This window comes from Embiotoca jacksoni, unplaced genomic scaffold (genome assembly GCF_022577435.1).
Source record: "Embiotoca jacksoni isolate LCO1_2020_lvr unplaced genomic scaffold, fEmbJac1.0.p SCAF_2, whole genome shotgun sequence".
In the NCBI taxonomy this organism is placed as follows: domain Eukaryota; kingdom Metazoa; phylum Chordata; class Actinopteri; family Embiotocidae; genus Embiotoca; species Embiotoca jacksoni.
The window spans coordinates 13,393,499-13,416,878 of NW_027185340.1; the positions used below are offsets into that span (position 1 = coordinate 13,393,499).

A 23,380-nucleotide genomic window follows, 5' to 3' on the forward strand; every position below is an offset into this window, starting at 1 on the left:
GCACATGCAGTGAGGTCCTAATGGCACCACCTTTAAATACAGGTAAACATATATAGATTTGTGTTGCTGTTGTTATCTTGTTTTTAGTCTTTGGCCTGCCTTGTTTTTTCCTCTAGAATGTGTTTTACTCTTTAAGCTACTTCTTTTGATGTCTGTTGTTGGATGTGCACTGAGAGCTGCTGCATACCAAAGCACGTTCCTCATGGTAACATACTCTGCCTTACCCTGATTGTGATTATGATCTGTTCTGACTTATGTCTTGATTAACCCATGAATTATTTGGTTTCTAAATAGCAGAAATTAGACAATCTATCACACATTTCATCATACTTTCCCAAAGCTCATCTAGGTTTATTCAATATCAAGATTTTCTGACCAACTAAATCTTTGTGTTGTCTAAAAACCGACATCATTCTGCCGAAACTAAAGTTTTTTAAGCAGTCCATAAACAATGAAAGTTTTAGAGTTTTACAATTCAAATTTTTGAGTAAGGTTACAGAGGTATTATCAATCCTGTATTTGGAGAAGTATTCTCACAATGCAACATGACCCATTGCAGAGTGCTATGTTATTATATTATGTACTACTAATGCATGTAAGCAGTCTTTTGGTGTTGAAGCTACTTAAGATAGAGCTAATTTGGGTAGTTTCATGAATAATAGTGTGTAATATTATCTATACAATATGTTAACAGCTTTACTTGGCTTATTTTCAGAGACAAAAATGAACAGTTCAGGGCATGCTGGACAGAAACTCCATCCACGGGGGAGGGAGGGCAATGAGCTGGCTGGTCAGAGCAGCTGGGCAGCTTGAATGAATGATTGAATTGTTTTTTTTATTCTCTCAGGTCATGATTACTTTGACATCACATCTCAGGTGCAAAGCGATCAATCACTATTGAAGATAATAGACTACCAAGATAGCTGATCATTTTCAGAAAGACACAAACTAGGATTGTACTCGTGGTGGAAGAAGTATTAAAATCCTTCACTTAAATTTGTTGTGTTACTTCACTTGGATGTTTGACCTTCTTTGTGCACAATGATGTATAAAGAGTTTTACATCTGAAACATTTTCCACTTTGTTCTGCTGAATGTGGATTTTTTTTTTCATTGTATCATTATTATTGATTTACTTTCAGATAAGATATAAATCGATCTTCTTTTCAATGAAAGTGTTGCCTATTTTTTTTTTTTACAATAACATATCACATAAATACTCAGGCTTCTCCTAATACAACATGCCATGTAAAACTTTGCAAAAATAATATTGACAGATATATATATATATATATATATATATATATATTGTTTTTGCCATTTGCCAGCGTCATTAAGCAGCTGCCACCTGCACGAGCCGGCGTTGCACCTTTTTCGGTGACCCATCAGATTCCGTGACCCGCAGGTCGGTCGGTGATGGTTTGAACGGGACACCGACAACCGCGCAACACCGGCTTGTTTTCCTACGTCACTTCCTGCTGCGTCAGAGCCGTCCTGAACCAGGCGGCGGTTCGTCAACCAGAGACACTTTACGCGGTTCGTACAAACTTTACAGTTTTCAGATCCCACTGTTGGTCTCCTGGCTTTCTACGAATGATTGTTCACTTTAAGTTTAAAACCACCGCGACCCTGTTGATATATTTCGTCGCTCCGTTTGGTGACACGACTGGCTCGTTAGCTGCTACTATTAGCACAGGAGGCAACCGTGCGTTTGCAAACTTCAGACTTGAACGCTCGTAATTATCCCGGGAGACCGGAAGGGGTCCTCTCACGGCTTTAGCTGTCACACAGCAACAGTCAACATGTCCAATCAGCTGACTGCGGAGCAGCAGCGAAAGATTGAGGAGAACAGACGGAAGGCTTTAGAGAGAAGAGCCCAAAGACTCGGACAGACCAGCAGCACCACGAAGCACACCTCCGCAGCTGCGCACAGCCCTGCAGAGCAGCCACAGCTCCCTCAACCAGGCGCCCGTCCTGCTACCGTCCCCCAGCACAGACCGACCTCAACCTCAGCACCAACATGGTTTGTTCCTCCCTTCAAAAAAGACTCCCAGAGCTCCAGCAGCCAAAATAAATGCCCAAACCTAAAGCAGTTTTTTGGCTCTCGCACTCAAACCCACCAGAGTAACTCTGCTCCTCCGAGACGGGTAAGATTTCTGCTTCAATGTGCAACGATGCGGTGACGGATCAGGCTTTTCATGTCTCCTATCATATTTTCTATGCAGACGCAAGTCATCGATCCTCTTCCTCAGACAAGTCACCATTTGAACAGGCGTGTCTTATCTGGCGGAGGACACGTAGGTGTCAAGCCAGCCCAGCCCAGACCTAACCTCACCTGCAGCTCTGGGGGTTCAGGCAGCTCCTTCCACAAGCACACAAACACGCATGCTCAAAATGCTGTGGCCCACTTTCCCTCCAACTCCACGACTGTCCCTGCAAAGAAGCCTGCCGTCTCTGTGAGGGGGACATGTACGTCTCACACAGAGGAGCGTTTCAGAGTGGAAGTGAGCTACCATGCGGAACTTATTGCCGTTTTCAAATCCATCCCTTCAAAGAACTACGGTGAGTATCTGCCAGCGTAACTTTACTGTTTCACAGCTGACTGGAGCTTTTTTTTTTTCGGCCCCACATTCCTCACGATCACCACAAAATCCATTTTCTGTCATTCTAAAGATTGACGACACGAGCTCTGTCAGTGTCGGTCCATTGTTAGAGGTCGTACAGATGTGTGAAAGTACTTCATACATTCAGGACGGAGCTGGAATTTACACTTAATACAAGACAGACTGAATGTCTGACTGAAATCACCACTGTAAAAACAAAATGAACCTTTATCTTCTTTTCTGTACAACATGCCGGCTGCACAGTTCTTTCAACCTCATCTGGAATACCACATTAACAAATGGACTTATTTTGGTTTTTAGGTTGTTCTCGGTTGATGTCAGCGCTTTCTCTTGTCATAATTAAATGTTCTGCTCTGTGTCAGACCCTGCCACAAAGATGTGGAACTTCAGTCTGGAGGACTATCAACAGCTAAGTATGAAAATGAAGGAATATTTGAAGGAATATTATTTTTTTCTTTTTGGAGCAAACTTAGTTTCACAGCATGGTTTGTGATCGTCTGTCCTGTTGCAGTGGAGGAGGCCGCTGCTCTGCCCTCTGTGTCTTTGAGGCCTCTGGAGGGAATGGAAGCGCTGGAGGTCGCCGCAGCGGGCGGCCGAGCTCGGGACAGCGCGGCGCTGGCGCCGCTGCTGAGGCTGTGTAAAGGCTGGCAGAAACCTGGAGCCGCGCTGCAGGGCCAGTGCTTCCTGGTGTCTCCCGCCAAGTTCGAGGTGGACGTCGGTTACCAAGTCGATGTCGTCGCGGCGTTTAAGCAAATGCCGTCAAAGAACTACGGTAACGTGATCATTTTTGCTTTCGCGACCGTCCTGACGTATTTTCTTTCATGGCCTCTGAAGCAATATTTTGTTGATGTCGCAGACATGAAAACAAGAAAGTGGAGCTTTTCGCTTGACGATTACAAGAGACTCAGTGAGTGGACAGAAGTCTTTTATTCAGCTGGTATATCATTGTGCTCTTTCTTGTCACATTTCGCCATGTTGTCTCACCGTGCTGTGTTCCACACCCAGTGGATGTCCTCGGTGGGATGGCAGCCGTGGAGGTGGAGCCTCTGCCCAAGGCAATAATCCAGGCCTTCTCTGCCAGGTTTGACGGGACTGAAGCCAGGTCTTTAGACGTCCCTGAAGCAGACCTGTCCGGCATCGAGCCGACGCTCACCTGCAGCCTCATGCCCTTCCAGAGGGACGGGGTCAAGTAGGTGCATTTTGGGCAGCCAGTAGTGGACTTTCTGCACGGTGCAACCGATAGGACACGGTTATATGCACGTAATCTTCTCAGTCTACTACAAATGAAGAGATACTTATAACAGGTTGATATTTGTGTGCCACTTTTGATATATATAAAATTTGTAGATGAAAAAGAGCTTTGATTTGAAAGTTTCTCTGCGCCCTAATAGCTTTGCGGTGTCTAAAGAAGGCCGCCTCCTCCTGGCTGACGACATGGGCCTGGGGAAGACGGTGCAGGCCATCTGCATAGCTGCTTACTACAGGAGTGAGTGGCCTCTGTTGGTGGTGGCTCCCTCCTCCGTACGATTCACCTGGGCTGAGGTAAAAAAACAAAACAAAAACATTCAGCAAACTGTTTCTCTCAATCAAAAGTTTATTTTGAAAAAAAAAAAAATAATAATAATAAGTCACTCAATACTTAGTAGGAGTTCATCCCCTTTTTTTTCCCTGTTTACCGGTGTCATGATCGGCCTGCCTTAAGTCAGCAGCCACCGTCTTAAAGATATCCTTCTGGTCTCCTTTGAAAAAAGCTCTGTGCTGCACATCATAACGCAGGTTTCTGCATAAAGCTCTGTGAATTTGAGGAAGGTAATGCGGCTCCCCGAGGACTGCTCGCACTCTGCCATGTACTTTATCTCCAGTAGGGAAGATGGCAGCTGTGAATTTCATGCTTCCATTTCCGTGTCTCACGGGTGCAGTTGATAAGTTGAGTTGTGAAGTACAAATTGAAGTTTGACGCGCTAAATGCGGTGTATTTTTTAGGGTACTTTGTTGGATTCTACAAATTGTTAACAGGTGCTGAAACCAATAATCATCATCATTATCTATGGATTTGTTTATCACTTTCACGTGCAATCACTTGTTTTGTCTGTAAAATGTCAGTGTAAGAAAATCCCATTATAATTAACCACATCCAGAGGTACTATATTCATATTGTTTTATCCAAGCAGCCTGCTGTCGCTCAGTTTACCATGTGCTACAAAGAACAAGTGGAATCAGAACATTTTCAACTTGTATACAAACAGAAACAATTCATATTTTACTAGGGGCCGAGAGAATAACCAAGCTGTCACTTATTTCAGCTCTTTTCTAGGGGTTGAACAAAATACTGTTATTGACAATAACTGTTATTTAAAAAAAAAAAAAAATATTGCTGTTTTGTAAATAATCCAGGCAATGACCAAGAAAAGAAAAGCATACATGGCTAGTGTATGTTAGGATGTATCCATCACTAAATCATAAGCCTACTTCATACCGAAGGACTTTTCAATTGTGTTTTGAGTGTAATTTGCCAAAAGAGAGACTAAATACACAACAAACACATTTGTTCAAATTTTCGATAGATATTGTGATAATATTGTTGAAATTTATTCTTTTGGCCACAATAATCGTGTGGTGAAAATCAGATGTCGTGACAGCAGTCTTTTGTTTTCCTTGGGTATTTATGTTTTATCTGCAATTTCATTTGATTGCATGCAGCCGAGAAGCAGACAAGTGGAAATGTGAGCACCTCTCTGTCCCGGTTTTCCCTCAGCGACTTCAGTGTTTTCTCATTTCTCGTTTGTTTGTTTCATGTTTTGCTGCATTTATTCTTTGCGTAACTAGCAGCAGCATTACTGAGCCGCTTCGGCAGCACATTTTCAGAGGAGCTTCACTCGGCTTTCTGTCTATTGACCAGACGAGACAGTCTGTTCTTTAAATAGATATCTTGGATCAAACACAGCCTCTACCCCCAATCGGGAGCTGAAATCACAGAGGAGAATGTCGTCCCATTAAAGGACGCTCACTTTGTCTGGCTGGGCTCTTATCTGCACTGTCAGTCGTGTGCTTTTGGCCAAATATACGGCAAAGCATGGGAGCTATAACGTAATGAGTTTAAATCAGGCTGACAAGCGAATAGCGAGCGAAGAAAGTGAGTTGTCCGAAACTTCCGAGCCACACTGGACATTTTTCTGAACCACGAGTGACTGTTTTAATGGATGATGACTGTTACAGTGCCGAGCATGAATTAATTGTGATATGTAGCAGCACACCAGCTGTTAGCCACAAGATAATGTTAACTATAAATTTCAGGAACTGGCGTGTTTCCAGTGGCAGCAATAAATGAGAACATGAAAACCAGTGCTGTTACTCTGAGGCCTTCTGTTTCAGTCTGCGCCTCTTACATGAACCATCATTTATGCCTGAAGGCCTTCAGACGCTGGCTCCCCTCCCTGAATCCTGACAGCATCAACGTGGTGGTGAAGGCCAAAGACAATCTGCGGTCTGGTTTGATCAGCATCATCAGCTACGACCTGCTGAGTCGGATGGACAAGCAGCAGCCGGGAAACCCCTTCAACGTCCTCATCATGGTCAGCTGTTCTTTAAACGTGGCTGTTTCCATTTCAAATTTACAGCCAAGTAATGGATCCTCAGTCCTTTTTGCATCTCAGTCGGTTGATTCATTATTTTCTTATTATTTTTGTCCTTTTCAAGTATTTTTTAAAGATATATTTGTGTGATTCTGTGCAGGATGAGTCTCACTTTCTGAAGAACATGAAGACTGCTCGTTTTAAAGCAGCCCTGCCTCTGGTGAAGGTGAGTGTTTTGCTCTTTTTTTTTTTTTTTTGTGATGTACATCAAAGGGGTTGTATTTTTCTAAACTTTACATTTGGTCAGAAATCAGACTTCCAGCAAGATTGTCAAATAATTTATTAAAACCTTCCAGGATCTTGCAGAATTTCTTTGTGATTGTTGCTCAAAAGTGCTTCATTTAATAAAGAACTGTGATACAATTTGAAGGTAAAATTAAAAAGAATTGTAATTTTGGAGAGAGAGTCATTGGTAATCATGATGATAATAAGTATAATGCACACGACAGAAATACAGTGGCCGGAATTATTTTAGTTTCCGTCTTATTCCTTTTATTTTCTGAACTTATAGACGCAGGGCCTTAAATGTTACAAAAAAAAAGGTCACATTTCAAAGCAGAATATAAAACATAGGCTACATCTTCTGTAAAAAAAAACCAAGTGCTTTTAAAGTTTTTTTTAAGTCATTTTAAGTCAACACATTCTGTAACGCCATCTCCTCCAGCTGTAAGGGCGTACGAGGACATGAGTGAAACTACAATTCAGGCTCCACTGTATCGCTCTTCATCTTCTTCCCATCCAAAGCACCACTGCGGTTGTGTTTAGTGGTTGATGTACTTCGAAGACACAACATGAGATCACGTTTCACCTCAACTCCAGCACTTCCTGTTTTGCCGTTTCTTTCCAGTCAGCTGGCATGTCTTGTTTTAATGATGAGAGGAGAGGTAGAAGAGCCTCGCTCCCTGTTATACTGCTGTTGTTCGCAAAGTTTTGTTTTGAAAGGCTCACTTTGTGACGTAATGCTGTCGGCAGAGCTTTTGTCAACTACGTTGAAGAGAAATCAAAGGATTTTTTTTTTTTTGCAAAAGCGCCCATATATATTGCAAAGAATGGCTGGATTTGCATTCATTATTGTGATCGCAAGATCTTGATTTTCTGGAGGGACAGGGAGCTCGTGTGAAAGCCAGATTTGAATAAAGTGGTTTGTCAGATAGACCTGAGGCGAAGTGAAAGTTTGATTTCAAGCCCAAGCAAATCTGGGATTTCTGCCATCAGACAAGTATCTTTTTCTTTTTGATATCAACCAACAGAGTCTTACAGTTACGTGAACAATTAATGCAAAATTTCCAAACAAATGTTAACATGTTTCATCACCAATATTGAGAAGACTGAATTGAAACTTGTTATCGCGTTAAAACAGATCCTTTATACACATGTAGGTCAAAAGTAAATAAATTAAGTACCTTTTTTTCAGCTACACATCAAACTATTTGTAATATATGTAAATATACATGTAGTTTAACAGGTCGATATTACTAATTGTCCCTTTGAGTGACAGGTATATATTGTATCGTGGTGGATCAGTTTGTCTGGTGGTTTAGTATCTAAATCTGAAAAAACAACAACCAAAACATTTTGTACTTACCGAGGCACCTGCTGCAGGTGCTTATGGGATACCAGCATGAATACACAGCTTTGTCTGTGCCACGGTATTTGAGAGATTTTTGTTTTGTATCTATAGAGTGTATGAATACTGATAGGTGACATACTGTACATCCATAAAACATTTCCTCTAATGTTAGAGTTGTTTTTTTTTTTTCCATCCTCAGGCAGCGAAGAGAGTGATTCTCCTGTCTGGGACTCCCGCCATGTCCAGACCCTCCGAGCTCTACACCCAGATTCTGGCTGTCAGGCCGACGCTCTTTCCTCGCTTCCACGAGTTCGGGATGCGTTACTGCGATGCCAAACAGGTAGCTTCAGTCCGGAGAATCCACGTCTGTTCAAGTGTGACGCTTAATGCTGCCGAGTTGTAATTGGCAGAGATTTCAGGACATCTTGGAGAAGATGAGAAGACTTCAAGTGTGGGATTAGCGAACGTTTATTTGTGCTCCTTGCTTGCATTGTTTAGTTTTGCATCTCCCGGAGGGGGACGGGCCAGTTTGTGCACTCGGCTGGGACGATTTGACAGGTCTGCTGACAAGCACAGAATAGGATTGAAAGGTAGAATTAGTGCACTCTGAAGCCAGTGTGCGCCGGTGAAGAGTGTAAACGTTAAAACTCATTGAGGCTTTAGGGTGACAACTTAATCCGTTTATTTGATCTTCTTCTGTTGGTCGTCTGGCGCCTCTTATATTTCCTTAAGGGAGCCGCGTGGAGTTTTCTTGCTGACAAGCGAAAGTTATGTTTCAATCCAGTGTTAATTTTGAAAACACATTTTCTATATGCCGTTCTAACGTGTGGGTTTTGTTTTGTTTGGTCTTCATACTTCACCGCCTGCGTTTCACAAATGAAGTCTTTTATCCGTCTGACTTTGTTGACTTCCTGATTTGGACATTTTTCCTTGATAGTTGTGTTTATAGCTAAATGTTCACAACTAATACTTTTTTTTTTTTTATATATCTGTTTTGTGTTTATTGTTAAAAATCGATCTTGTTGTGCTGTAGCCTGCAGACAAACGTGAATCCTCGTATTTATTTCCAAATTATTTCGCATCCATTCCTGTTAGCAAGAGGAGGATACATTTCTTCGGAGACCTCGATGTCGTATACGTGATAGAAAATTGGGAGTCTGCGCAGGCTGTTTGTTCCGAAAGTTGACCAGATGCTCTACGGCGTTCCCGCGTCCGACGCCCTGCCTGGCTGATCTGCACCGAGCAGCTTCACGCGGCTTCAGTCCGGCTTCCATCAAAAATAGACTGGATGCATATTTTTTTTTAGCAAAGCGTGCCGGAGAGACGATTCCTGGGCCGCTGCTGATATGTGCTGCGGCGCGTCTGGTGGCACACGAGCTTTGTGGAGTGTGGCAGTGTTCTGGTGGCCGTGTCGGAGCTGGGACGCCATCCAGCCCTAACATGTCTGTTTCTCCCAAAATATTTTCAAAGTGGATTTTAAGTCTTTTTTGCCCGGCGTTGTTAAAAAAATAAAATAAATAAATAAATAAAAATCAAGCCTAACTTTTAGATTCAACTGTTTTTAGAGAAAAAAAAAAAACGTATTATATGTCACCTTCACCTCCTGTCAGTGCACTACTCTTTCCCGCTGTCATATGTTCTTTTTTTTTTTTTTTTTTTTTAAATTGCCCTCCACGCACAGACCACATGGGGCTGGGACTACTCGGGCTCGTCTAATCTTGGCGAGTTAAAGCTGTTGTTGGAGGAGAGTCTGATGCTGCGCCGGCTCAAGTCCGAAGTCCTTTCGCAGCTCCCTGCCAAACAGCGCAAGGTGGTCACGGTGACCATAAGTGAGATCAGCACCCGCACTAAAGCTGCTCTCTCTGCAGCGGCCAAGGAGTTAGCGAAGGGGCATCGCAACGTAAGTCCTAAATGTACCTATTACTTTGAAAAAAAACAGAGAAGTCACAGAATTCGAATGTTTTTAGTTTTTTTTTTTTTTTTTTAAAGGAAATAGCAAAAACTTCACAAATCTCCTGACAATCATAATGTCTTTCTACAAATTATTACATTATTAGCAAGACCTTACACATTCCTTTCTGAATCCCCGCCCCGAAAAATCTAATGGGAAGAAATGTAATAACCGAATAGTACAGCCAATTGCGTTACAGATGCTATTTATGCAGTAAGAGAAGTCAATGAAAGATCTGTAGCTGTAGTTACAGAAAACTAAGATCTTGTTGACGATGTAAATGTTGGCTGAAAATAACAGTCTGACTTTTAAAATATTAAATATCCAAACTTTTTGATTAAATGTGTTCAAAAGAACTCTATGGAAAATAGATGAACATGGCGCATGCTCACTGCACATATACAGTAAATACCAAGTAGGAGTTGTTTGGGATTCGTGTAGGACTCGTGAAGTCATGGAACTCTGACTGATGGATTCATATTTCATATTTGTTGTATAAAATATCACAATATTGAGGCTGAGAAACCTTTTGTTCAGATGCACTGGGTCCGTCCTCACACATGAGGGTGCATGAGGGAATAGTTTCAGGCTCCAAGTGCTTTTAAAGGACCCAGAATACCGAAGTCCATCTTACTTTAAGAGTGTTTATACGCTCCGATGGGAGCTTGATTTGTGCATAATCATACTGCTCCTCAGAGCACTGGCAGTCTTATCAAATCATCAAACAGAGTTTCCTGTCAGTTCTTATCTTGTGCGCGTCCTTATCTCTTTTTCAGAAAGTGGAAGAGAAGGAAGCCCTCCTCATCTTTTATAACCACACAGCCGAAGCCAAGCTACAAGCCATTATGTAAGTACCGACCTTCTAATGGTGGGGATCAGGTAGTCGAATCAGCTTAGATTTGATGAGTGCGGAGATTAAAATGTGAAACGACACAGAATCTTTTGTCAGAGCGTTGTGATGCACTGGATTTGAGATAAGACTCCACATAAAGAATATTGAATGTCTTTCTTTGAGCCAGTTCAGCTGAACAGTACGTTGCTCCGTCCCTGTCAGGGAGTACATCACAGACATGCTGCAGTGTGGGAGGGAGAAGTTTCTCGTGTTTGCCCATCATAAATTGGTCCTGGATCATATCACCGCCGAACTGAGAAAAAAGGTGAGTAAGACGCACAGTTTTTAGACATAAACATAAGAGAGTGTTTTTAGATGTTTTTGAACCAGCAGCTCAGATGAGATCATTTGTGGGAGTTAAAGTCAAAAAGGTCAACTCCATCAGGAGCTGCGGGGAACAAGTGTGGGCAGGTCTGAGCATGTTTGAGCTTAGTACTAGTACTGCGACTGATTGTTCTAAGTTTAATAAGGACATAGTTGAGAAACTAGCTTGTTGATTCTCAAGTTGTGGGTTGCCACCCGAAAGTGCTTCGCAAGGCCATTTCAAGTTTTTTACACTGAGGACAAAAGAAAGGGACCAAATTATCTGTAAATTATCCGGCATATGAAAACATGAAGCCAAAAATCAAATGGCATTTAAACACGTAACATGTCACTCATTAAGACAAAGCTGTTGAATACTTTTAAAGAGCTGAGGGCATTGCACAAGTGCCAATTGTCTTCATGTTAGGAGCAAAAGGAGGCACTCAGCACCTCGTACGAGTCTGCCTTTGTATTTCATTGGGTTTTTGGCCCTAGTTGCACTTTTTCGTTGTTGAATGTGTTTCACTGCACAATTGTTTTGTGAAACTTAATCTAAGTGGCACAAAAACTCCCAAAATTTGGGTCGCAGCTCCAAATTAGAATCACGGGATTTTTTTTTCTTTGGACAGAGAAATGAAAGCGGCCCTTAATTTCTCTCACAGAATGTCAGTTTCATCCGTATCGATGGGTCGACTTCGTCCGCAGAGCGACAGCAGCTTTGTGAAAAGTTTCAGTTCTCGACCAAAACGTGTGTGGCTGCACTGTCAATCACTGCAGCTAATATGGGCGTCACCCTGCACGCAGCAGACCTGGTGATCTTCGCTGAACTTTTCTGGAACCCCGGGGTAAGATATGGAAACTTATCACTGCAAAATACTGTCTATTTATTGTTACTACTTTGTAAAGAACGCAATTGAAGTATTTTGGTCCCCAGCCAACTTTTGTTTTTTAGGCCCGCATGTAGTATTTAGTGAAAGGTAGAAAACTGTTTACAAGAGAAAAAAAAAAAAAAAATCTGCTAAACCAATTTAAGCCGCCTGCCAACATTAAATGAAAGAGAAATTTACAAAGTAGCTGTTGAAGAAAGTAAAAAATTGAGTTGCTTAAGACATATTCTTCTCTGGAGTTGGAATACATCTAAACTAAGCTTGTAAGTAGCTAAGTATTAGTGAAGAGAACTTCAGGTTGCAACAAACGTGAGAAATGCTGATGTGGTTCTGTGTCTTCGGGGGAAATATTTGCAAACAAATCAGCCATTACATTTTAAAAACCCAGTGATATGGTGTATTTGATGATCTGCCCATGTGTTTTCATGTTTAAGAACTAATAAATGCAACTTTAACGGTCCCATATTGTATGAATTTAGATTTCCATTTCATTTTTCTGTAAGTTTGTGATATCACAAACTCGTGTCCATGTCATGTTGGCCCTCAGCATGGCCAACTATCCAAACTTTTTTTTTAAGAGAAAACATAGCGGTCATTCCGGCAAAGTGACCAAAGAAAACCTGTCGTTGGTTTGGGCAACGCTCAGAAAAGTGTCAGCCAATCAGAAGAAAGAATAAATGACACTGATGTGCCTTGAAGACAGGCATGAAATGGCCTTTTATTGGTAGAGCTTCCGAGAGATGTAAAACTATGTTGAGATGTTTTTTTGGTACTTCAAAACCACAAAAATATCCTTTTTATGGATATAAAGATTGCAAAGTGTGAATTATGGGACTTTTAAAAAAAAAAAATCATTCCATTCACTCTGAACAGACCAAAAACCTTGCACTCAACCTGACTTCTGTGCCGCTAACAACAGCTTCAGCTCCACAAGGAATTTTAATAGTGCTTTAATTTCATCTGTCAGCAGATAAATGATATGCTTGAATAATTACTTTTCTTTTTATTGATATTTTTCTCAATCAATCTTCAACCTTTTGGGGGTCATTGCAGTGAAAGCAGGAAACATTTTGTAATACAGTGAAACCTCCAGCGCACTTTCATTTTTCATTGCTTTAAAGGATTTTTTTTTTTTTAATTTTATTTTTATTTTTTTACTGCAGATTCTCCTTCAGGCCGAGGATAGAGTTCACCGTATCGGACAAACCAGCAATGTGAACATTCACTACCTGGTTGCCAAGGGAACTGCTGATGATCACCTGTGGTATGTGTCAGTCATGTGGAAGTACTGAATAAACTGTAGGGGTTATTATGGTCATTCAGACAGTTTCCTCCCACATTCATCAATCTTTTGCCGGCTACTGAACCAAAACTGAAGCAGCAGGGGGTCCCGTTAATGTGGGTCGACTAATATGCATATTGTTACAAACAGTGAATTGAACTGCCCGATTGTTATCATTTATTCATGTATCAATCCAGGCCAATTATCCAGGAAAAAATGAATGTCCTGGAGCAAGTGGGTCTGTCTGAGTCAAACCTCTCGGACAATGCAGTAAACACCAGCTTCCACTCTAAGGTAAATCAATTATGTAGGCTATAATGTTGTTACCGGTTTAAATGGCATTAAACATATACAAACATGATACATGTACAAACATGAAACCCATTCAGACACATTTAGTCCTGAACCTGATGGTTTGGTTTGGTTTTGTTTAGGACTCTAACCAGAGGAGCATCATGGAGATGTTCCAGAGTTCTTTCAATGCGGATGACGACGTGGACGAAGCCATCTTGATGGAGGCTGCAGATGACTGGGAGGACACGCCACCTGAAAACCCCTCCGGTAAAAACCACGGCACCGCTGCGGTCGGACCAAACGGCAAAAGCAGCTTATTGGACTATTTTGGCAGATAGCTCGGAAAATGTTAAATTAACCAATAATATCAACATCGTTTTGGTTTGCTTTTTGGAACATATTATTGGACGCAGCTCCTCGTTTTCATCATGACTGATTTTATAACACATGGTAACACATGCTTCAGTTTTTTTAAAACATGTACAATGATACCCAAATAAACCTATATTTTTGTTTCTATAAATAAGCCTGTTTGAGAATCCTCATGAAGCTGACCACTCACCATGGAGAAATTATTTCTTGGTTTAATTCATGAATCACAGTTCAGTCGGTCCAACAGGAGGAACTAATATTGCCAAAAACTCTCGGATGTAACTTTTACAACTTGCTGCTCTTGACATACACACAACTAATATAGCCAGTCGTTATGCTCCATTTATAAGCCACTGCATCCTGCCATCATTAAGCTAACAGGAAAGAGTACTGCAGCCTTATCTCTCTGTTACAGTCCCTCATAGTCTCGCCACAGGAGACTGTTATTATCACAGCATGGCGGTAGGTAATTAATTATAGACAACCTAACTGACAGTGACAAAATGTTCTCTGAGTAAACACTGAAATGATTTGTGTCGTTTTGGTGATTGTATGATCTTGTATTTAGTCACGTAGTTTAAAGCTGCTGAGACGGCCATGCAACTGAGAACTGAACTCCCTGAAAAGGCAGTCATGAAACCCCACCTCCACAAGGTGTAAACGTCTGATATATTTATCTTTATTTCATGATTCATAGGATGACGGGTATTGTGTTGTTCACATGATGTTGCGCATTTATTTTGGAAGACGGGAAACAGCATTAGGTGTTCTGTTTCAGTTCGAGTGCTCCTGTTGGCCACTTCCTCCTGTTTGTGGACTGCTGGGACTTTAATTATGTGGCTTATCTGCAAAGTAAAGGAGGTCGATAAAGTTAACTCTTCTGAATGATGCTGCTGATAAAAAAAACAAAAACAAACTCAATACCGTTACTGTGCAATAGCGGCTCGCAATCAATAAGAGTTTTAGATAATAGTGTTGCATCAATCGCAGGATGCGCACAGATGCACGACTTTGTCTCCCGGCCCTATTTATGTGTCAACAAAATGGGGTCACAAGAAAGCATAGCACAATTGAGCTGCACTTCTTCCCCAGAGCTTTGAGCGCAGCTGGTCTGAATTCATTATGATTCACCTCATTCTCCACACACACAGACTGTAAGAGCAGTCTCGATTGCAATTCCAGTTGCTGTGCGTGACGTTACGAAGATAAGTGGGCGTCAGCTTTCTCCGAATCAGGAGAGACGCCTCTGAATTGTCAGTATGAAGACAAGTGTCTGCTTGCTTGCCACTCGCAGCTCACAGGATATAGCGCAGTAATTGCTGTGTGCCAATTCATGACGGATCCTCTGAAAGATGCAGCTCATACCAAAGATAAAGTCACAAAGACCATAAGTTATTGTGTTTTCAGGCATTTCTCTGTCAAGAGAAGGTTATCACCAAAAAGGTTTTCTCAAACTGCTGTGGTTAGAGATCAGTAATAACTTTTTACTAAACATGGAAAAATGGCCAATAGCCGAACAGTCCATCCATATGTTTACATCATTCTCTGTAATATCCCGTGATTAACAACATATTAAAGTGCTCTGTTTGCCAGGGACTGATGACCAATAACTGGCAAAAATGACGCAATCATCAACAGCAGAGGGCCTGAATGCAAAATCTGAGTTTTAAAATTAGATTCTGTTTTAATGTCCAACTTTTGTTAATATGTGTAGCTGTCATAGAATTCACAGAAGTCATTTGTTCTTTTATTTTGGCAGACTCTATGGTAGCATGACTGTTTCCTGTACGTTTAACACCCTATCAAAGCACTTGATACAAGACGATGGAGAGTTGATTGATTTTCTAGGGGTTTTTTTTGTAAGAAAAGCTGATAAAGAGCAGTGAGAGACTGTGGGATTGTGTTTGCCTCAGTTAGCCTTTGAACAGGAGGAGCCTTTGTTGAGCTGTTATGATGTCTAGAAATGCAGACTTTGAAGGATTAAGCCATTGAAGTGGGACAGTGAAAATGTCAGTGAAATTCCTTTTTCTTACTTCATACGTACCTTCATGCTGGTGATAGATAGTGGACATTTCTTCAGTGGAAGATCTGGACATTCCTGTGTTTTCATCTGCTGAATTGTCTTTCTCTTTTGCTGAAAGAAATAGATTTTTATTCAAAGCTCATGTTTTTAGTATGTTATTAGAACCATAGGAAAAAAAAAAAAAAAAAATTCTAGCAGGAATAAGCATCAAAAACATCAGGACAGAATTGATACCAGATGGTGTGACAGGTGGAATTGACTGACACACACAGCACATGATCACCTGAAATGGCTTTGTCAGCCTCTCCATCACTGGTGAGCTCTGCGTCTGTGCTGATATCGCCGAAGATAAATCGGATCTTCTCCTCGGCATGCTGTTCATTGGAGGAGCCGTGAACCGAGTTGTGGAGGATGTCTGCAGCAAAGCGGGCCCTCAGAGACTCTGGGGATGTTTCCTGAGCTTTGTCCGGGTCCGTGGGGCCCATCATGGCCCTCCAGTCCTCCACTGCATTTTCCTTGGTCAGGACCAGCATGAGACAAGGTCCCCTGAAGCAAACAATGACGGGATGTTCACGTAACATGCACAAGTTGGTCTAATGTAAGTACCGCAGTGTTGGATTATGTGATGACTGATGAACTTTTTACTGCCAAAGTATTGGGCAAATTTCAACCATGCAGGGAAAGAATGATGCACCTATCCACTTTGTATTACCAACTTTAAAGAATGACTGTTTTTTACATCCAGTGCTCCACCTTGCTGGTAGTAATGTTCAGGTGTACTTCAGGACGTCATGATGTCACTGTGAAGTGTGGCTACCGATGCAACAAACCACATCCATACTGGTTAGAGCCAGAGAGCTCGGCAACACACTTAGTCCAGGAGTTTTGTTACTCTTTAAATACATATAAGAGCAAAATTGTAAAACATTTGCAGGTGGTCAGAAAACAAAACTACAATTAAGGCTCAAACTGAGCTGATATTGAGGTGTTGTGACAGAAAAGGTAGTTTCTCAGGCTGAAGTGCTCAGCTGCACCGTCTACTGACTGTGTTCAAGCGGTTGTGTAATAACCAAGTGAAGGGGCTAATGGGAGCGGAAGATAACTATAAAATCGAGATGTGCGGTGGAACAAAGAATGAAATTGAGATGGACTTCCGAGCCACTTGCCTGAGGCAGCCGTGATACTGAGCTGCTGAGATTACTGTTAAAAGTGCTGTTAAAAACTTGCAGCGGCAACAGGAATCAGGGCATGTCTGCTGTAGTCACTTTGCCCTGCTCCTGTGGCTATGTGCAGGGACAGACTCACCGACACATGAACTCCACCAGCTTGCTGAAAAAAGGCTTGTCCTTGTGCTCTTTGTAAAACTCCTCCGCCATCTCCCTGGAAAGAACCGTCTCCTTCAGATGCGTTACAGAGAAACCTCTGCCACCAATCTCATCCAGAATTTCCTCTGTCAGAGTGAAGGGAATAAAAAGGATAAAGATCGTGTCACTATTGAGTAAATGTTAACATGTTCATGTTCTAAATAACCATAAAGAACCTTTGTGCTCCTCCAGTGCATTCGGTTTGATCACTGCCAGTGTCCGTTGTTTAGGGAAGAAGAAGTCGATCTCTCGTTCTGCCTCTTCGTGGCCTTCACTGCCATGAAGCTGGTTAATAGGTTCGTTCTCCACAGCAAACTGGGCCCTTAAACTGAACATGAGGTACACAGAAGCCTTTATTACAGGTGTTACTAGACTGTTAGTTATCATCCATTTCTAATAGTGAACATTTGATAGTTTCTGGAAATGATTTTTGGGTGAAAACATGCAATTTCAGAGAATTATTTTGGGATAATTTTGTCTAATCGACTGTACTTTTCTTTAGCTACTAATTTTAATTCACAGTGGTTGGAGTGGACATGGTGCATTGCAGGTGAAGAAACACAACAAAAGAGAGAAACTTTTTTTTTTTTTCTTCTTCTGACCACTCTACTGCTGGAAAAGAAACAGTCATCGACTGGACTTCTTCTTGTGTGATTGTAAAATGACGGCGCTGAAAGGAAAGCCTTTACTCTTAAGAAAGGTCAGACGAGGAGGACTGAGTTCATTCTGACAAGCTGTCGCAAAGATTAGCGGTGAGAAGTCCATTCCTTTTCTATGTGTAATTATACCACAGTGACTTTGTTCTCACTTCAGCAAGTGAGTAAAGAGAAGTAGACATCGCTCACCAGTCAGGACTCTCTTCTTTGGCTTTATTAATGTCAGAAGGACCAAGGATGTTTTTCCAGTGATGTACAGCCCCTGTTCTGGCTAGAGCCAAAGCCAGCACTGGCCCACTGCAAATACATACATGGAGAATAAACGTCTGCAGTGGCACGCTAATCTTTACATCAATAATAGAGCATGTCAAAGTTACCTGGTCATGCTTTGGAGCAGTGCGGGGAAGTAATCCTCGTCAACATGTTGGAAGTAAAAGTCTCTGACCTGCTCAACTTTCAACATCACCTCTCTCTGGAGGGCTATTGTGAAGCCGGACTTGTGGATCTGAGCCAAGATCTCCTCTGAAAAATTACACAAATGAAATATAGACATTTACCCTGTCAATGGTAACAACTGCTGGTTTGTGACGTTAAAACAATTCTGCACCTGTGCCATTTAACACCTTTGCTACAGGAATCAAGGAGAAATCCCTCGATGTTAATATGAAGCGTGTGCGTGTGTGTGTGTGATCGCACACGTGTATACTTGTGCTTGCGTATTTGGCACGAGCCCCACCTCTGTTCTCCCTGGCAATGTCGGGCCGGATAAGAGCCAGTGTCCTCTCCACACGCTCTTCCTCCCCATCCTGCTCCGTTACCGAGGCCGTCCTGAAGTTGGGGAAGAAGAAGGCGAGCTCCCTGCTGGCCTGGTCGCTGTCCTCGCTACCGTGCACCGCGTTGAACAGTGTCTCTGTGCCGTATTGTGCCCGCAAGCTGCAGGAAGCCAGGGGGGGAGAAAGAGGAGAGGAGACCAGATGGTTGCTCGGCTGGCGCTCAACCAGAGAGAAGCATAATGTTTGGGTGTGTCCGACGGAGCCGGCGAGAATGTGCCGTTCACTCCCTTTTCCAGACATTAGACTGATATTGTTTCACACTGAAATCAGCAGTGCAGAAACAAATATCTACGCGAGAAACGGATGTGTTTTTTTTGTTTTGTTGCATAGGAATGATAATTTCATCACCTTATCTTACACTTTTTTAATGATGTTAATGTTTTACTGAATGCAGCATGTGTATAATTTTCACTAACTGACCTTTCGGGCATTTCTCTCCTGGCTTCCTCTACGTCTGCCGGACCAATGAACTGGCGCCATGAGGGGACAACGCTGGCTGAGCTCTCTACCTGAGAGAGTACCAGAGTGTGGGAGGGACCACTGGACATGAACTGCACCAAGTCCTCAAAGCAGGCCTACAAACCACCATTACACACAAAGGCAGAGGCGAGAGCAGACACTATGTTCATCCATCGAATACATCAAATCTATCAATGCTTTACATTGGTGGTTTTACTCAGCAAAGTTATCCAGATAATTCAGAAAACCTTTTTGGAGGATTTACAGATTATACAAGGAGAAAGAGAGAAAATGTAATAAATACACTACAGGGAATGTACATGTTTATAATTTAATCAACATTTCTGCTTAACCTGGCCACCTTTTCTCCCATATTTTGTATTTCTGTGTCCCGAACAATTTGCTTTCGTCACAAACAAAAAACATAAGCAAAAAAAAAAAAAAAAAGAAGCTGCTTACACAGCAACTCTATTTTGAGCCTCGTGCAGAAATGCAGATGGATGTGTAAGGTATTGCAAAGTAACTGAAATACTCTTTTGCACTGGTCGTGACTGCTCTCTCATTAGTATGTAGAGTCAGAATATTAATGGGCGTGACTAACCTCACAAACATAAACTGCACCATCAGGAGTTTTTGACTAGTAAGCCAATCTGTACAACAGGCGACCGTCTGGCAAAAATATTGTCCAGATATACAAATGCATTATATGAACTTTTTCTATTATTCTAGGCTATTTTCTTTGATTTCATGTGACTCAATGTACTCTACCTCTGCTGCTTTGTGTTGATAAAAATCTCGAGCCTCAACCTCAGTCATTGTCCGTTCCTCGTGGGCCAAGATCTCAAACCCAGCATCTTGAATCTAGCCGGGGGAGTAATGTCATCATAATGAATTACTGTCAGCAGGCAGGCTTGAGACAATCTTGTCTTCTCAATATGTGAGCAGTGCTGGTCTGTGTGTACCTTCATAATGATCTCATTTGCCTTGCCGTGAGCAACAGCATCTGGTTTAATGAGGGCGACTGTGTAGGATTTACTGGCAGGAACTACAGGAGAAGAGAGGAGCTTGAATGATGATCAGTAGTACTGATCAAAAAAACTAAACGGTCCACAGAATCACCGGGAAACAACACTAGTAATCACGACAACAACAGTACTGAAAATGATACTTACGCCAATAAAGATTGAATCTATATTATATTAGATAGTTTCCACATTACCAATTATGCTTTCTTCATTTTCTGACCGCTGAGGCGACTCCTCCTCTTTGTTCTCATCATCCAGCAGATTATCATCTTTAACCTGTCAAGACACAACGAGACCAAATAAAAACACTAGATCGCTAAACAATGCTGTCAATAAACACTAGCAGAAATATTCTCTTGTATGAATACAGCCACCACCACTGGTTACTTTATTATTGATTAATCTGCCTGTTATAGTCTTGGTCAATCTATAATTATTTGATTTATAAAATGGCACAAAACTGGGAAAAATGGCAGATTGCGACATCGCACAGACAGTGTGACTGCACCTGAGATCTAATATGGACAATTACTCACAACTCCAGCAACTTTTTTCTTTTACTTTGATTGTATGTCAGCAGAAGTATTGGGGGAAGTGTTTTTTTTTTTCTGTTTTGTTGTCTTTAGGTTGTGTTTTTGTATATATTTATTTTTAAAAGTAAAAAAACAGACAAAGTCACAAACACCGAAGAAGTTGTCAAACTAACTGCTTGATTGATTTTCAGTTTTTTTGATTTGTTTTGATTTATTTTTGGCGGAGGACATGTTGACATAACACAGTAGGAAAAGCACGTGTAAATAATACATTTGATGATGATCGATTTGCATTATTTGGTTGAGTGCCAGTGTGCTGGTCTTTGGCACGCTGGCTCACTGCCCCGCTGTTGTGACCTATTGTATCGACCTTCTTCACAGCAGTCATTGTAGGAAAAGCACAGGAGGAGGAGGTTTGGAGTAGGTTTGGTCTTATCGAGACACTTAATGGAACTGAGTCATCATTAATACACCAGTGCATTACCTAAAGTGACAAGTCAAACTGTCTGCTGTGGAAAAAGTGTTTTTAAAACAGAGCTGTTGTTCGTGATATTAGCTGCAGCTGTGCTTTTCCAGCCTGTGACAAGTCACGATGCCTGCTGTGAAAACACCATTGTTTCTGCAGCAGTATGTGTGAGTGGATATCTGCCATTGCACACATCTTACTGCTCACCGCTGTGCGTTCGCCACCTTGTTCCAGGACCAGCTTCTCTTTGGCCAGCTCATCCACGATCAGCCTCTGAAGCATTGGAGCGTTGGCCCCTCGCAGCACAGCCACCAGCTCCCCACCCTGTTCATTCAACACAGGCCTGCTAAGTCTTCTTTTTTTTTTTCTCAAGATTTTGTAATTAAATTGAACTCAACGTGTGATGAGATAAATAAAATGTGAAAATAAATATGTAAAAATAGAAGACTATTGCTTTCCTGAAAGGTCAGCCATGTTCTGGGAAGCCCTAATTCCTGGCCTACAACATTAGAGCATCGTAAAGTCAAGATAAAAGGTGAAACAAACAGAGGAGAATTAAACAGATAAATTGGGAATACCAGTAACATTTTCTGCTACAGCCAACAATCTTTAGTTGAGTTTTACTTTATGAATCACTTACTGGTTCCTTGTGATACTTAAATGTACAAATTCATACAACACAAGTGCATTGTAAACCCCAGGCTGAGATATAAGGTGATATAACTCCAGTTGAATGTTCACAAACCTGACGGCTCATACTGAACCATGCACACACACATTTACTGTCCAAACAAACATACACATACAGCATATAAACACACACACAAATATAATATCACAATATTTTTGACCAAATACTTTGATAATAAAATTGCGGTGATCTTGTAGAAATGCAGACTGGTACTAATCATGTTCAGGAAATGACAACACTTATGTCACATAATGATATTACAATATCCAAAACCCAAGACAATATAAAAGCGATACATTGCCTTGACCAAACATGTAATACACATGCAGCATATGTACACACTCACCCCATAGAAGTGGAAGGTGGGTTGACATTTACCTCTGTACCTCTCCAGAGCATCAATGCTGTCTGCCTCGGCCTACACACACACACACACACACACACACACACACACACACACACACACACACACACACACACACACACACACACACAGGCATGTTAAAAGGTACTCCTTCACAAACTTTAGTGTGTTTACATTTTGATTGACTCTCACTGTGGCAAAATGAAGCAGGTCGTCCCCCAGTTCGTTCTTTATCTTTCTCAGGAGGCTGACCATGGCTCGACAGGGACCACACCACTGTTGGTACACATCTACAACTGCAAGGTAAGACACAGTGTGCGTGTTGGTGTCAGACTGGGGGACAAAGTAGAGAGACAGAGGAAGGGTGGGAGACTGGTGCAAACACACAATCTGCAGTTATCTCAGTGAACACAGTGGGGCAGCAGAATACAATAAATAATAATGACAGAGGTCATTCAAACAGTTTTTTTTTTTTCAAGTATTACTTCTTTAAGGGGACAACAACAACAACTTCCCCTCTGAAGGTCTTACCCGTTAAGCCCTTGGTTGTGAGCATCTCCTCCCACTGTTCTTGGTTTGTTACTGACGCCTGGACGAGAAAAAAAACTGCATTAATATCAGCAGGGCTCATAAAAGTGACTTAAAACACAGAAACCATGCTGCGTCTGTTCAACCTGGAGGCTCGCCTCTTTCTTCTTGCCCGCCATTTAACTACAATGTCAAATAGAAATGATTGTGTCTCAAACGCTAACGACGGAGAAATGCGAGGGTTTTCCTCAGATGCTGCTCGCGCTTGTTTGGCCCCCCCTCGTTGCTAAGTAACGGTGCCTTCCGCTTTCCGTAGCAATCCCCGCTCGGATCTCTGTCCGCTGTCACGAGGCCTATTAGAGTTGTTGGCATGGCAGTGAAAATGACGTCAGAGTGGGAGCTCACATCTCTTTTCTACCGTCTCGTGCACCTTTTTTTTTTAAAATTATTTTTATTTTTTTCCCCTCTTTCAGCCATCATCTTAAAACCAATTTCAATACAAGAAAAACTCACCTGTATTGATAAATAATGTTACAGTTTACTAGTTTGGATATTGAAAATACAATTATTATACACATAGTATAAGAGGCTATAGGAAAATGAACATTTAGAGGCTATACGTAAACACGCAA

At 41.7% G+C, this 23,380-nt stretch overlaps 2 protein-coding genes across 2 annotated transcripts; one reads left to right on the forward strand and one right to left on the reverse strand.

Annotated features, from left to right (window-relative positions):
- Window positions 1-1,474: 1,474 nt before the first annotated feature.
- smarcal1 (SWI/SNF related, matrix associated, actin dependent regulator of chromatin, subfamily a-like 1) lies at window positions 1,475-13,960 on the forward strand. The gene is made up of 17 exons (XM_069154658.1): window positions 1,475-2,146; window positions 2,225-2,561; window positions 2,986-3,036; window positions 3,135-3,395; window positions 3,480-3,530; window positions 3,629-3,812; window positions 4,015-4,165; window positions 6,034-6,195; window positions 6,356-6,421; window positions 8,025-8,165; window positions 9,507-9,725; window positions 10,553-10,623; window positions 10,831-10,933; window positions 11,634-11,816; window positions 13,022-13,122; window positions 13,338-13,434; window positions 13,575-13,960. Exons 1-17 carry the CDS (start codon window positions 1,802-1,804, stop codon window positions 13,770-13,772), a joined length of 2,721 nt encoding a protein of 906 aa, XP_069010759.1. The 5' UTR covers window positions 1,475-1,801; the 3' UTR covers window positions 13,773-13,960.
- Window positions 13,852-22,976, reverse strand: nme9 (NME/NM23 family member 9). Its single transcript, XM_069154660.1, has 17 exons — window positions 22,895-22,976; window positions 22,752-22,809; window positions 22,413-22,516; window positions 22,203-22,274; window positions 21,373-21,489; window positions 20,361-20,442; window positions 20,104-20,186; window positions 19,910-20,002; window positions 19,103-19,257; window positions 18,586-18,782; window positions 18,227-18,371; window positions 18,039-18,146; window positions 17,370-17,521; window positions 17,135-17,279; window positions 16,113-16,375; window positions 15,851-15,940; window positions 13,852-14,651 (listed from the first exon to the last, which is right to left on the reverse strand). The coding sequence occupies exons 1-17, from the start codon at window positions 22,925-22,927 to the stop codon at window positions 14,635-14,637; spliced, it is 1,914 nt and encodes a 637-aa protein (XP_069010761.1). The 5' UTR covers window positions 22,928-22,976; the 3' UTR covers window positions 13,852-14,634.
- Between the last annotated feature and the right edge of the window lie 404 nt (window positions 22,977-23,380).

Excerpts from the sequence above, each read along its gene's own strand:
- smarcal1 (XM_069154658.1), top strand. The coding sequence starts at position 1,802 with ATGTCCAATCAGCTGACTGCGGAGCAGCAGCGAAAGATTGAGGAGAAC. Across the intron at positions 2,147-2,224 it reads ACTCTGCTCCTCCGAGACGG|ACGCAAGTCATCGATCCTCT; the intron begins GTAAGATTTCTG and ends TTTTCTATGCAG. Across the intron at positions 10,624-10,830 it reads GCCAAGCTACAAGCCATTAT|GGAGTACATCACAGACATGC; the intron begins GTAAGTACCGAC and ends CGTCCCTGTCAG.
- nme9 (XM_069154660.1), bottom strand. The coding sequence starts at position 22,927 with ATGGCGGGCAAGAAGAAAGAGGCGAGCCTCCAG. Across the intron at positions 17,522-18,038 it reads AAAGAAGAGAGTCCTGACTG|TTTAAGGGCCCAGTTTGCTG; the intron begins GTGAGCGATGTC and ends CCTCATGTTCAG. Across the intron at positions 17,280-17,369 it reads TGCACTGGAGGAGCACAAAG|AGGAAATTCTGGATGAGATT; the intron begins GTTCTTTATGGT and ends TCACTCTGACAG.